At 37.4% G+C, this 14,404-nt stretch overlaps 1 protein-coding gene and 1 long non-coding RNA gene across 16 annotated transcripts; one reads left to right on the top strand and one right to left on the bottom strand.

Annotated features, from left to right (window-relative positions):
- The first annotated feature begins 104 nt into the window (after positions 1-104).
- Positions 105-7,336, top strand: LOC117628538. 15 transcript variants are annotated; one of them, XR_004585962.1, is made up of 7 exons: positions 105-314; positions 389-443; positions 847-930; positions 1,076-4,563; positions 5,133-5,201; positions 5,859-6,377; positions 6,876-7,336. XR_004585962.1 is itself a non-coding variant. In XM_034361015.1 (3 exons), the coding sequence occupies exon 2, from the start codon at positions 1,114-1,116 to the stop codon at positions 4,522-4,524; it is 3,411 nt and encodes a 1,136-aa protein (XP_034216906.1). In that variant the 5' UTR covers positions 466-930; positions 1,076-1,113; the 3' UTR covers positions 4,525-4,545; positions 6,876-7,336. The 15 variants fall into 15 exon arrangements, 2 of the variants coding, with proteins under 2 accessions (XP_034216906.1, XP_034216904.1); XR_004585963.1 differs by lacking the exon at positions 389-443; XR_004585966.1 differs by lacking the exon at positions 847-930.
- Positions 7,337-9,109: 1,773 nt separating this feature from the next.
- Positions 9,110-10,296, bottom strand: LOC117628449. Its single transcript, XR_004585953.1, has 2 exons — positions 9,945-10,296; positions 9,110-9,313 (listed from the first exon to the last, which is right to left on the bottom strand). It is a non-coding gene; the product is annotated as an uncharacterized LOC117628449 (long non-coding RNA).
- Between the last annotated feature and the right edge of the window lie 4,108 nt (positions 10,297-14,404).

The raw sequence follows: 14,404 nt of genomic DNA, 5'->3' as shown, positions 1-14,404 counted from the left end.
GGGAGCGTTGAAACGACATCACATAGTTAACTCTCCGATTTTAAAATATTTAAAATTAAAAAATAAGGTAAAATAATAATTAAATAACATTTTTTGCAAAAAACTCTCCTTCTCTCTCCTCCCCTTCCCGACGAGACCCACCCACTCTCTCGCTCTCAACTCAACCTCCTCTCCCCAAACCAAATCTGTAGCCAAGTTCTTCGCGAGATCTCGCTCTCTCAGTCTCCCGCTCTCCCTCAGTCGTTTGATCTCGCTCTCTCAGTCACTCCCGCTCTCTCTCAGTCTCTCCCTCTCTCGATTTTTCTCTCTTTGAGGTATTATCTCTGAACCCTAATTTTCTGTCTGTTGTGATTTTGTCTGACTCTTGTGATTTTTGTTTTTCTGAAAGAATTGATTTTGAAGGCTAAGTAAAGGATTGGCTTGCTGGTTGTGTTTCTTTTCTGGTAATTTTCTGTATTTTTTGGTTGTTTATGGTTGCTGCTTTATTTATAAGGAGAATATTATTCTCCATAATAATGTGCTGGGCGTGATTCAACTCATATACAGTTGAATGCATAAATTATATGATTCAACTTTATTTGTAAGGAGAATATTATACTCCAAAAACTTGACGAATAGTTGAATGAATAAATTATCACCCATATACAGTTACAGAATAAGGAACACCTCACAGTTCTGTTGTAGATTCTTATTTTCAGTACAGTTTTCTAATTGCATCATAGTCTTGCTGTCTAATGCTAGCTTAATGTGCCTGTTGAGTATCAAATCATTGTCAATGATGATTTTAAATTAAAGATCTGGCTTGCTAATGTTAATTTGGCGATTGGATCTCTTGTTTGGGTGGAGGATCCTGAGGTAGTTTGGATGGATGGAGAAGTTGTAGGAGTTAATGATGAAGAGATTGAAATAAACTGTACATCCGGGGAGACAGTCAGTGCTGCTTTTGTTTTTAAAATTCTCATTAAGCCTTGCATATTAGGAGAATGTTTTAATAACATAGTATACCCACAAAAAATTAATAAGGTTCTTTATTTACTAAGGATAGCTGTGTTCCTAATGATTACTATCGTTTTAGGTTTTTGAGCATTCCACTACATTGGTTTCGGAGTTGGAATGGGGGTCGTAGAGGCATTGCAAAATTTGGAGTCGTCGAGAACAATTGCTTCACTTAATGGTAGTCATTCTGATGTAAGATTGGGACGATTGCCCACGGAAAATGGAGAGTGCTCTTTCCATTCCCAGTCACCTAAGTTAAAGAGGCGCATAATCTCTGCTGTTCGTGATTTCCCCCCGGGATGTGGACGATTTGCTCAGATAAACAATTTGAGACCTGATAAGGAGGCGACTTCTGTGGTTGAGAGTGTACCAACAGAAAGTTTGATTCGTGGGGATAAAAATGGCCATGGACATGGGGTTGATAAGATGATGCTCTCAAATGGTCACGAAGATGAGACTGACTTGAATTGCAAGGACATCGATACTGTGGAGACAATTGAATCAGTAACAGCCTTAGAGCATGAAATATCTGATTCTCCGAAGAATCTACATCAGTTAAACAATTTGAGATCTGTTGAAGAGGCCGCTTCTGTTGGTACTGCTGAGGCTTTGATTAGCAGGGGTAAGAATGGTGATGGACAAGGGATTGAAAAGCTGATGGTCTCTACTGGTCAAGTGGATGAGACTGTCTTGATGAATGGTAAGGCTGCTGGTACTCTGGACACAGTTGAATCTTTAACAGCCTTACAGCATGAAGTATCTGATTTGTTGAAGAACCCAAATCAGCTTGGTGTGGCTAGTCCAAATGAAGATATGGTTGCTGTTCTACCAGATATAAATGTTTGTTCACCACCTGTTTCTAATGGCAATGGTGTGGACAAGATTGCAGTTAAAAAATATCCTCCTCGAAGAAGAGTATCAGCTGTTCGGGACTTCCCTCTTCTCTGTGGAAGAAATGTTTCTCTGGAAGAAAGGAATTTTGGTAAAGCGAGGTCGGCTGTAGGTGACAAACCATCATCATCGAACACACCAAAAACTAGTGTGAAACAAATAGGAGAGGATGTTCAGGATGACGAGTTTCACAAGAGCGATTTGGAAGTGAATGTTTCTAAAGTAATTGGGGAGGTTCAACCCAACTGTAAGGGGAATGCTGTTCAAGAAATGGAGAAACAAGATGAATGTAAGGTAAATTCTAAGATGAATGTGGTTTCGAAAGATACAAAGAAAAAGTGCATTGAACCTTCTCAAGAAAGCAATGGATGTCAAGGCGTGGGGGATGTTGGATATTCGGAGGAGAAAGTGGGGAAGGAGATGGTAGTATACCATGAGAAGGAAATTCCAAGTGAGAAATGTTTAGATGAATGTAAGGTAAATTCTAAGATGAAGGTGGTTCCAAAAGATTCAAGAAAAGAGTGTATTGAACCCTCTCAAGAAAACAATGGATGTCAAGGCCCGGGGGATGTTGGACGTTCAGAGGAGCTAGTGGGGAAGGAAATTGTGGTATACCATGCGAAGGAAAGTCCAAGTGAAAAATGTTTAGATATATCTAATTTTCATAACCAATTGCATGAAGAAGATTTTGAAAGTTCAGAACTTACATCGGATAGGGTGATGGTGATGGGTTTGATGGCTGCCTCAAATTGTCCGTGGAGGAAGGGAAAAGAGGTCTGCAAGCGTAAAACAGAAGGTGGTATGAGTAGAAGCAAACGAAAGAAACCTGATTTTAAATGTCAGCTAGAAAGATCTAAAACCGCGTCCAGGAAAAAAGTTGACTCGGACATTGGAGGAAAGTCTAAAAAGACGGTTCATCCTATAGCACGAAAGAATGCTTACCAAGGCTCAAATCAGCTTGTTATATGGGATACAGAGAATTCTCTTGAGAGTCACCAGAAGGAAGACCTTCTTAAGACTCCAAGATCATGTTGTTCTGATGTATGCCTTCCTCCTTTTGGTCTTAGTAGTTCAACTAGCAAAGTTCATGATAAGGACCGAACTGTCACCCGAAACAAGGTGAGGGAGACATTGCGTCTGTTCCAAGCTCTTTGTAGGAAGTTCTTGCAGGAGGAAGAAGGTAAGTCAAAGGAAGGAGGAAGTTCTCGCAGGAGGATTGATTATGCAGCGGCGAAGATTCTGAAGGATAACGGAAAATATGTAAATATAGGGAAACAAATCTTGGGGCCTGTCCCAGGTGTTGAAGTTGGTGATGAGTTTCATTACAGAGTGGAACTTACTATAGTTGGCCTTCATCGCCAGAGTCAAGGTGGTATAGACTATGTGAAGCATGGTGGCAAGGTCCTTGCAACTAGTATAGTTGCATCTGGTGGTTATGCTGATGATTTGGATAATTCAGATTCCTTGATTTATACGGGCCAAGGAGGAAATGTGATGAATACTGATAAGGAACCTGAAGATCAGAAGCTTGAACGGGGAAACCTTGCTTTGAAGAACAGTCTGCATGAAAATAATCCTGTTAGAGTGATCCGTGGCTCTGAATCTTCTGATGGAAAAAGTAAGACATACGTCTATGATGGATTATATTTAGTAGCTAAATGTTGGCAGGATGTGGGGTCTCATGGTAAGCTTGTTTTCAAGTTTCAACTGGACAGAATTCGAGATCAACCAGAGCTTCCCTTGAAAGAAGTCAAGAAGTCCAAAAAATCTCGAGTACGGGTAGGTCGCTGCAGTGATGATATTTCACTGGGGAAAGAGTCAATTCCTATTTGTGCTGTGAATACCATAGATGATGAGAAACCTCCACCATTTGTATACATAACCAACATGATATATCCTGATTGGTGCCGCCCAATCCCTCCCAAGGGTTGTAGCTGTACTGTTGCATGCTCAGATTCTGAGAAATGTTCTTGTGCAGTTAACAACGGAGGTGAGATCCCATATAACTTTAATGGCGCTATTGTTGAAGTAAAGCCACTTGTGTATGAGTGTGGTCCTTCTTGTAAGTGTCCTCCTTCTTGTTATAATAGAGTTAGCCAGCGTGGTATCAAATTTCCACTTGAAATCTTTAAAACTGAATCAAGGGGTTGGGGAGTGAGATCCCTAAATTCCATTCCTTCAGGAAGTTTTATATGTGAGTATATAGGAGAGCTCCTTGAAGACAAGGAAGCTGAAGAAAGAACTGGTAATGATGAGTATCTGTTTGATATCGGGAATAACTACAATGACAGTTCTCTTTGGGATGGACTTTCAACCCTCATGCCCGATGCACAGTCAAATTCTTATGAAGTTGTGGGGGATGGTGGATTTACCATTGATGCAGCACAATATGGCAATGTGGGAAGATTTGTCAACCATAGTTGTTCCCCTAATCTCTATGCCCAAAATGTCCTCTATGATCATGATGATACTAGAATTCCTCACATTATGTTCTTTGCCGCCGAGAACATTCCTCCCTTGCAAGAGTTGACTTATCATTACAATTATATGATAGATCAGGTTCGTGATTCCGATGGTAATATAAAGAAGAAGAGTTGCTATTGTGGTTCTCCAGAGTGTACCGGCAGGCTGTATTGAGTCAGACTTAAGAGGACAATTGTGAGTTACTTACAAGAGGTGGTTTCTTGCTCCCATGTTTTTAGATTCTAGATAGATTTCTGCCTTCTATTTTGTATGCAGCTACTCACACACGCATGCAAATGTAATTCTGTGTTTGTGTGTGCGCATTCGTGAAGCATGTGGGTCCTGCCCTTCAAACAGAACATGCAACTGGAGTAATAGTTTAGTTTTTCTTTTTCTTATTTTCTATGGAGTCATTTGTATCATATATTTATTCTTATTATTCCTTTGGTTCTTTGGTTTTCAAAATTCTTCTGATTACTATTATTATTTTTTTTTCATCATCATCTCTGATCATCTGAGTGAAAAATATAAATAGAAATAGAATAGATAGAAACCAAGGAAATTTGGTGAAATATTTGTAGCTGACAGTGAAGAAACAAAACATAGATTGATTGTGAAAGTTATAAATCTGTTATATAATAAAGCAGCTTTTATTGTATTGTTAGAGATGGTTGAGATATGGTATCTGAACATTTTCTAGAACCCACTGGGCATAATTATTTCTTTAATTGCTTTAGTTGTTACAATGCATTCTAATAGAGCATTCTGTGATCCATATGTAGATAAAGTTCTGGTGGGAATATAGTTTGCTTGAAAGGAGGATATTGATAACCTAATTTTGAAGGCCCAAGGTATCTCGACACGGTGACACATATCGGTAGCAAGATTTACATTTTAAAAGATTTTGACCTGAAAAACAGGAGTGAGCAATTTTTATTTTGTGTTCTAGTGGTAAATTCTTGATTTGTGTTATAATGGGTAGTTCTTGATTTGGGTTCCATTGATGAATTCTTGATATAAGTTCCAGTGGGCAATTTTTAATTTGTGTTCTAGTTGTAAATTTGTGATTTGGGTTCTAATGATGAATTCTTGGTACAAGTTCTAATGGGCAATTCTTGATTTGATCAAAATCTGATCCTACACTTTTCTGCACTCCACAGAGTTTGTTTATTCTAATTCTCTAACAAGCTGTGCACATATAGAGATACTATACACTCATTTAGTCAATAGAAACAGATGAAATATTCCTATAATTATAATGTTCTTAGGAGCATCGACGAATCAAATTCTGGTTTTTTTTCTTCCTTGAAATCAATTAGGAGCAGAGACTTTGAACACATACGTCAACAACAAAAAAGAAAAGCAATTGCTGTTATTGGTAGAAAAAGAAATATCCAGCTAATGAGCTATTCATTTGGTTTCTCAATTGTTCTTGTGGTTGTGGTGAAATCATACTAGAATTGTAGTCTCATTTTTGCTGTTTTTTTTTTTTTTTCCTCGCATTGCAGGTTTTTAATGGAGTAATCTTGTTCGTTTATGTCAGTCTTGAAGTTGGACCATATGCTGTACTTTGGATTTAACATCTTTGATGGTGTTTGTTTTGCTGTCATGGAACTTCTCAATCAAGTGATCATGTTTGTAGTACTTTTTGGATTGGATATAAACTTTTATGTTTAGATGATAGTTCGTGGGGCCAACTTGTGCAATTTATTGAAGTTAATAATCAATTTAGGGCATGTTTGGTAGGCTTCATTAGGATGAACTATGCTAAATAAGCCTTGAAGCCCATGTTTGGTAAAATGGGGGACTAAGTTAAAAGGGATTGTGGAGTCCAACAGTAAAAAAACCTCCTCACTCGCTCTCCTTATACAGAGAGGCTGAAACTGCCTTCGCAAAATAAGCCATTCGCTAAATTGAAACAGCGAGTCCGGCTCTCTCTCTCTCTCGTTGGCAACTCCCGCTCTCTCTCTGTTGCGACTCCAGCTCTCTGTCTCTCGTTCGCGACTGCTTCTTCGAATCTTGACCAGGTAAGTTTTCTGGTCTCTCTTATTCCTTCTTCCCCTTTGGGTCAAGTTGGGACCTTTGGGTCAAGTTCGAATCTTGACCCAGTTAGTGAAAGTTTGGGTATAGCCGTTTGTGTGGTCAAAGCTCTGGTTATTGTCAAAGTCTCTTCTTCCTTCTTCCCCTTTTGGTCAAGTTCGAATCTTGACCCAGGTAGTGAAAGTTTGGGTATAACTGTTTGTGTGGTTTTGCTTTGGTTATTGTCAGAGTCTGGGTATAGCTCTGGTTATTGTTAACATAAACTCTCTCTCTTCACAAATCTTGCGATCATAACAGAATTAATGGTTTGAAATTGTTCTGTATGATCTGGAATAGTATGTTTCTTTTAAGCCCGCTCGTGTCAAACATATGGATTTTTGTGATTCATCTTGTTTTCTCATGGTAAAGCACAAAGTTGCATTTAGTTTCCTACAATTTTCATATCAGCACTAGCTAAATTGTTTTTTAATTGTAAATTGTTCCAGGTGAAGGACAATTTCTATAAACCCGATTTGAAGAAAGCAGCCCTTGCCAGGTTGAGTGTTGGTCACAGGATTCTCAAGGTCTCCAAGTCTGGTGTCAAGAAGAGGAATAGGCAGGTTCTCAAGACCCCTGTTAGGAAGTGAGATAGTGGGGAAGATGCGTCATCTTTCTACTACGCTCATTTGGTGTTTTCAGTTTTACATTTCCAGGTTCAGAGGGACATGATTTCCCATTTTATACTTATCTCTTGAAGAATGTGGAAACTTTTGCCCTTTTACTGAGAAAGGGAAGGTCCCTGTTTGTTTTTTATCACCTAGTTCAGCTGAGGATTGTTTTGGTAATGCTTTGCTCTAATGTGTAGTTTTTAGAAATGTCTTAATCATAGAGTTTCGGATGCAACTCTTATTTAAATCCTAATTCTAGTTTACCAGGTTAAATGCAAGATATGAAGAATGTTTGCCTATATTTTTGTCACAATTTCCTGGGTTATCCATTTTATCCTTAGTCAACATATTTTGGTATAATCACATAATATCACCTGGTAAAAACTCAATTAATCAAATTCTCTGTGTTTCCATACAAATAAAGACTCAATTATACATAAACTCAATGGAATTTATAACTTTTAATAAATAAAAAGCCTTTGGTTTGGAGAAAAAGAAATGTACATGTCAATTTGGTAATTATAATAACAAAAAAAATTTACATTTAATTATTTAAAAATTATTAATTTTAAATATTAAAATAATTATTTTTTAGTCCGACGTAGCACCAAACATAGGTCAGTACTTAATCTAGTTTAGGCCAATTCGAGCTAATCCGAGACAGTCTCAGGATTTAGTCCAGTTCATGTAGGTCTCATCATTTGGCCCGTGGGCTCATGGGCCAATGGGGGCTCGCCCGGCCCATCGAAAAAAAGTCCGGCCCGACCCGTTATGGACTTTGAGATGGCCCGGCCTGTCTTGGGCCGGGCTAGGCTTCAGACAGGCCGGGCTAGGCTTGGGTGTCTGAAGCCCGGCCCAGCCCATAGGCCCGGCCCGTTAGGTCCGCATACATATATAATTATATATAAATAAGAGTTTAGGTTTATGATTATATCACTTAAACACATATATAATTTGTTTCATTTCATTTACTTTTCTTTACTCATTCCTAATTTAAAATTGGATGATTAGCACATGAATTTGTGTCAATTATTAATTCAACAATTATATATATATAAATAAGATGAACAACATATCACATCACCAAATATAATCATATCACGAAGCATAATCATATTACCAAATATAATCATGCTTTTTCTTGAACACATCACCAAATATTTGCATATTTATTCATCCTTTAAAAAAATATTTTTTTGATAAAATTGTTTCTTAAAATGTATTACGATCTAATTATGTAATAACCTCAAAAATAGTACTTGATTTTATTATTTTTGTGGAAAATCTTATAAGTTGTGTGACTTTATTGGGTGTTTTATGAATTTGATGTGAAAATATTGGAATTAAGTGAGTTTAATCTCAAATTTGGACTAAAATGCCCTTATGATTAAGTTTATGATTTTTTTTAATGAAGTAGGGCCCGTTTAGGCCCTGCCAGTTGGGCTTAGCCCGGCCCAATGGGCTTTCTCAAGCCCGGCTCATGGAGCGGGCTTGGGCTTTGAATTTTCTAAAAAAATCGGACCCGGCCCAGGCCTATTGACGAGCCCTAAATCCATAATAGTCCGCCGTGCCAAACGACCCCTAAGGACCACCTGCTCTCAAGCAATTCTGTGTGAAAAGGCTACTTGAATACAAGGCTAACCTCTTTATCTCAAAGCCTGTTCCATTTGATATATGACGGTTTATACCATTCAGTTTTATTTTTCATTAATGTTCTCCAAAATGATCATACCATTCACATTGTAGAATTTCTCATTGATAAAAAGTTATGGGTACTGCTTTTCGTTCTTTATGTTTTTTCTCTCTTGAATTGAATATTCCTTTTGGGCGTTGTGCTTTGCTTGTTTCTGCACGAAGGAGGTGTGGCCGTGAAAGGAAGTTAGCAATCTTATAATATACACATTGTGAAACTTAACTTGCTTCCGATTTTAGTGAGCAGGTTGCAGCAACCTGTAATGCCTCCAATTTATTATTTTTTTCCAATTTGTGCTAAGTCTAATATTCTTCTTCGGGTTCTCATGAAAGTAACCCATTGACAATGATAGGAAAAACTTGACCTCTTCACAGCAGTCTAGAAACATTTGAATAGATAATTACGAACAATTTATTGACACTTGAAAATTGAGTTTCGTTTTACATGTACATGATAAGAAAAACCTAAACACTTCCTTGTAGTGGAAGGAACAACATTCGAATTTGACCAAAAAAGAACACACATCTTGTGTTGTTGCAGTTGTAGACACCTTGCTAGCCATGTCCTTGGTCGTCCGGGTTTCCTGCATTCACACCATGAAATTAAACAACACCACAAGGCCTGCAACTGATACATTTAAAGAAAGAAAAAAACATAGACTTGTAGAAGCAAACCTCATACTTCTACAAGCAAGAAGTTGTGAATATGAACCCTGAACTTTTTTCCTTGCTCTAACAAGAAATGAAACTAGCACCCCATTATATTTACCTTTACTGAAGAAAAAGAAACAAGTTATTGAACCTAACAAAATTCTTCTAACCAAAAAACTTCATACTGTCCAAGAAAAGACTTCATACTTCCAATGAAACTTCATACTAAATTAAGCACAAGACTTCAATTGAAGTCACGGTTGTATACAAAATATGGAAACAAATAATCTGACCAAGCAAAAATACACAGCAAAGGGTACAAACTATTAATCACACATTATTAGAGCCACATCATTAAACTAGAAGCAACAAGGCTAACGGCTGACTTCACAACCTTCCTACACTTCTACATCTCCACAAAGTTTGTAACAACATTTTTTCTAGAATTCTTAATCAATAAAAACATAAGAAATATTCCTATAATGATAAAATTCTTAGAAGCATAGACGAATCAAATTATTATTATTATTATTATTTTCAAATCAATTAGGAGCAAAGACTTACCCATACCTATTTCGCACATAAATCTTGCGATGGAGGATCTCCTTCAAAACTTATCATAGAACCCCCAAATCAATAACACATGGCTCAGATTTTGAAACAACCACGCTTAGGAATACCCATACCTATTTTGCACAAAAATCTCGTGAAGGAGGATCTTCCTCTTCAACTTGGATGTTTGATTCTCTTGCTTCGTGTCTCTTGATTTCTCTTCAGCTTGGTTTCTGCTCCAAGCGTGCTTGTGTAGGGCTTCTTTTGGTTTCCCAGCGTACGCGGGTTTCTAGCAGGTCATTAGAAAGGAAACAGGTTAAAAGGTTTGAATCAACCTTAGCCACACAAGCTCATTATAACAGATCCAATGGTTGAGCGTCCCATCCCTCAAATAACACTATTTGAGGGATCCTTCAATTGAAGGGGACTATATATATAGGGTTTTTAATTATAGAGGTCCCTGAATTTTACCTCGAGTTGCAATTGGGTCCCTGGACTATATATAGGGTTATATAGGGTTTTCATGCAAAGTGTTCGAATTTTCCTTTTTCAATTTTTGAATTTGTAGAGAGAGAGAGAGAGAGAGAGAGAGAGAGAGAAGATTACGAGGGCAGCCATTGAGTGTGCAACAGAGGATGAATGCAAGTTGTCGGAGATTGAACTACTTCAGTCTCGGCTTTCGAAATTGCTACAGTAGAAAAGATGCATGATTGTGTTAGATGATGTTTGGACGGAAGACCAGGATGATTGGGACAAACTAAGACCTTTGTTTAGAGGGGGTCTTGATGGATGCAAAATCATTGTCACCACCTGCAGTCAAAAAATTCCATTCATGATGGACTTCCCAAATTCACCATTTTAACATCATACCAAATTCACCATTTCCCAAAATCATTGTCACCACCCACAATAAAAAAATTCCATTGATGATTGTTGGTCTTTGTTCAAGCACCGGGCAGTTGGATGCGGAGAAGAAGAGAAGTATTTGGAAAGGAGATTATCAAAAAAGTTGGAGGAGTGCCATTAGCTGCAAAAAGTTTGGAAAGCTCAACGCACTTGAAAAGAGAAGAAAAATAGTGGTTATTTATGCGAGATTGTGAACTCTGAGAGTTAGATGAAAGCCAACATAAAGTTTTCCCTGCCTGATGTTGAGTCTACCACCACATCTTAGACAATGCCTTGCATTCTTCTCATTATTTCCCAAAAATTATGAGTTCAAGAAGCAGAAGTTGATTCATCTATGGATGGCAGAAGGCTTCATTCCAGAAGAAGGAAGCAAGCGGACTGAAGCGATTGGTGAGGAATGCTTTTTCGAATTGTTGTGGATATCTTTTGTTTGGGTCTCGACGTCTATTTGAAACAGATTTCCGCAGTGTAAAATCAAAGCCAACAAAGAACGGCAGATTTTATGAATCGACCGACGTAGAAAGTAAAGACGACGTTTTCAATAAAAGCCGCCGTTTTTACTCATAAAATAACACGACGAGGTTTTCGTATAAGACGCCGTATAATTACAAACAAATCCACGGCTTTAAAATAAAAAATATTGCCGTATTAAATTAATTTACAACGACGGAGAATATAAATATATCGACGTCATTATCGTATAGTTCTACGACGTTATCATTAAATCGTACAATAAAATTTAACGTCGTATTTATTAGTTTTATACGTCGTACATTTAATTTAAACCGTCGTCTTAATAAGAATTTTTGTTAACAATTTTTTTCTTTGATTTTCTTATCCTACGTCGGTAGATCTACTTAATGACAAAAATTGAAATAACCACGACGGTTTATATAGAAAACCGCCGACATAACCAGAATTTCCTGAGATCCCAAGGGTTACGAAATCTTACCAGATGGAACTCTGTTTCACATCATAATCTTAACAGATGACACAGATTTGCAATCAGAGAGACAATTTTTTGGAAGTTGATGATGTGTGTGCTTTTGTGTATCTACAAATATTATACCTAACGTCGTTTCAAATTTGCAATCAGAGAGACAATTTTCAACGACAGTTATATTATACCTAACGACGTTTAAAAAACAAATCAACGTCGCTCAACAAATATATTACGTCGTCTTAGTCTTACTTAAGATGACGAAAAACGTCAACAGTAATTCAAAAACAGTCGTTGTTTTTATACTCTTATTTTTTTTAAATCTGTCATCCAAAAAAGAAAATTTACATATTCCAGAACATTAATTTCCTTCATTTTAAATTTCTTTGATTTTCAGATTTCTTCATTCCAGCACATCTGATCTTCAGATTTCCCTGAGAAGCTAACTTTCCTTCGACAGCGAGTGGAGTCCAGGCTTGCATCTCTTTTGATGGAAAGCAAGGAGTATTCAGAAGCACTAAGTGTCCTATATCAGGCTTGATTAAGGAAGTGAGAAGGCTAGTTGCAAGCTTCTTCTTGTGGACATAGATTTGATGCGAGTAAGCTCAATTTCTCTTTGAGAAAGACATCCAAATTATTGTCTTTGAGATGTGAGAGGCAGTGTCTCTGAGAGAGTAAGAACCTGGAACCCTAAATGTAAACCCAAAATGAATGAAAGCGACAAATTTATAGAATAAATTTTTAAAACCAACGGCGGTCCTTACAAAAAACCGCCGTTTAAATTGTACAATCAACGTCGGTAAAACCGACGTATATTAATAAAAATTGTACAGAAATCCACGTCGGTAAATTAATAAACACGACGTGTTAAATAATATACCATGACGCGAGTTATTACTTATGTACTTTAATTTTTGAGTTTACTACGACGGTACCTACAACAATACTGTCGTATTTATTTACCACGTTCGAAGTTAAATTTACCGTCGTAGTATTGAATTTATACGTCGTAGTTATATGTAACCGCCGTATTATTTTTTTGAAATGATTTTATATATAAGCAACTTTTCGTCTACCTGACTTACACATGCACTGTTTCCAAACCCGATTAAAAATTTCAACTCCCGGAGAAAACTTTTCGTCTTTTTTCCTTGTCAGAGCACTGTCAGAGTATTTCATCGTCTTCCTCTCGTCTTCTTCGTCGTCTCTGAACTTAAAGATCGATCGTCTTCCTCTTGCTTTCATTGCACGCAATAGGTAAGCTTTCATTTTCACTATTTTGGTTACTGTTTTGCATGCTCATACGTTTTTTGTTTGAAAAATCTTTTTACCTTTTTCTGGCCAAAATCATTTTACTTCTTTCCAAGTTTGATAAAATATACAGACAAAGAGGGAAAGTTTTCAACTTTGAAGACAACTACCTCAACTAAATAAGACGACGGCAGCTTCATATTTACGTGGTTAAATATGTATACCACGACGGTTCGTCAGTGGTTCTAGCGTCGTCTGAAAATTGACAAAGTTGTTTTTAAAATTATAGTCTTTTTTTTTTATTTGCTTGTTTAATTGCAGGTTTGATTTCTCTGAACAATGGTTTTTGTTTTTCCCTAATTTGATAAAATATAAAAAAAAAGAAATTAGGGTTGGTATCTAATATAGACGACGGTATATCTATTGTTTTACGTCGTGTGAATGTTAATACCACGACGGTGTAATACTATTGACGTCGTGTGAACATAAATACCACGACGTTATATAAATAATGGTTTTAAACATTTATTACGTCTGAGATTATTTCATTGCGTCGTTTAAAATCATATCATACGTCGTATTTTATTAATAACCGTCGTTTGTGTTCTTAATCTTTTTCTGAAATATTTTCACTTGCAGTTTTGTCTGTTAAAATGGTTTCTCAACACCAAACTAAGGATTCTGGCTCCAAGAAAAATGAAGGTAAGGAGCTTGGAATGGTAGCTCCTCAAGACAAGTCTTCGAAGGAGATGAAGTCTTCGAAGAAGATGAAGTTTGCTTCATCATCTGCTGAGACAGAACAGCCAGACAACAATCTCTGATGATTCAAAGACTGGTCGAGGTATGAGCACAATGCCTCGTGTTGTGAAGAGAAAGCTTCAGAAACTGAGGCCAATTGTTGAGTACAATAAAAGGGGGAAAGGTATTGGCCAAACACATAGTGAAATGCAGTCGTACATTGGTGTCTTGGCACGCTCCAGAGTTCCACTTGTGGACAAGAAATGGTCCCAAATCCCCAAGGATATAAAGGAGCAGATATGGGAAGCAGTTGACATGGCTTTTGTCGTAGGTCAAGGGGGCAAGACCTCTGTTTTAGCTTCTGCTGCCAAGAAATGGAAGGATTTCAAGTCTACACTAACGAGGCATTATATCCTTCCATACACCAATGACAAGGAGAAATTAAGCCAACCCCCGGAAACATATAAATTCATAGAGAAAGCACAATGGGATGCCTTTGTAGCTTCAAGGCTTTCCAAAGATTTTGAGTCTGTGCATTCTCAACATGCACAGATTAGGGAGAAACTCGAGTACAATCATCGATTGTCTCGAAAAGGATATTCTGGATTGGAGGATCAATTGGAGGAAACCATGCCTG

This window comes from Prunus dulcis, chromosome 5 (assembly GCF_902201215.1).
Source record: "Prunus dulcis chromosome 5, ALMONDv2, whole genome shotgun sequence".
Classification (NCBI taxonomy): domain Eukaryota; kingdom Viridiplantae; phylum Streptophyta; class Magnoliopsida; order Rosales; family Rosaceae; genus Prunus; species Prunus dulcis.
This window is presented reverse-complemented; position numbering and strand designations above follow the sequence as displayed.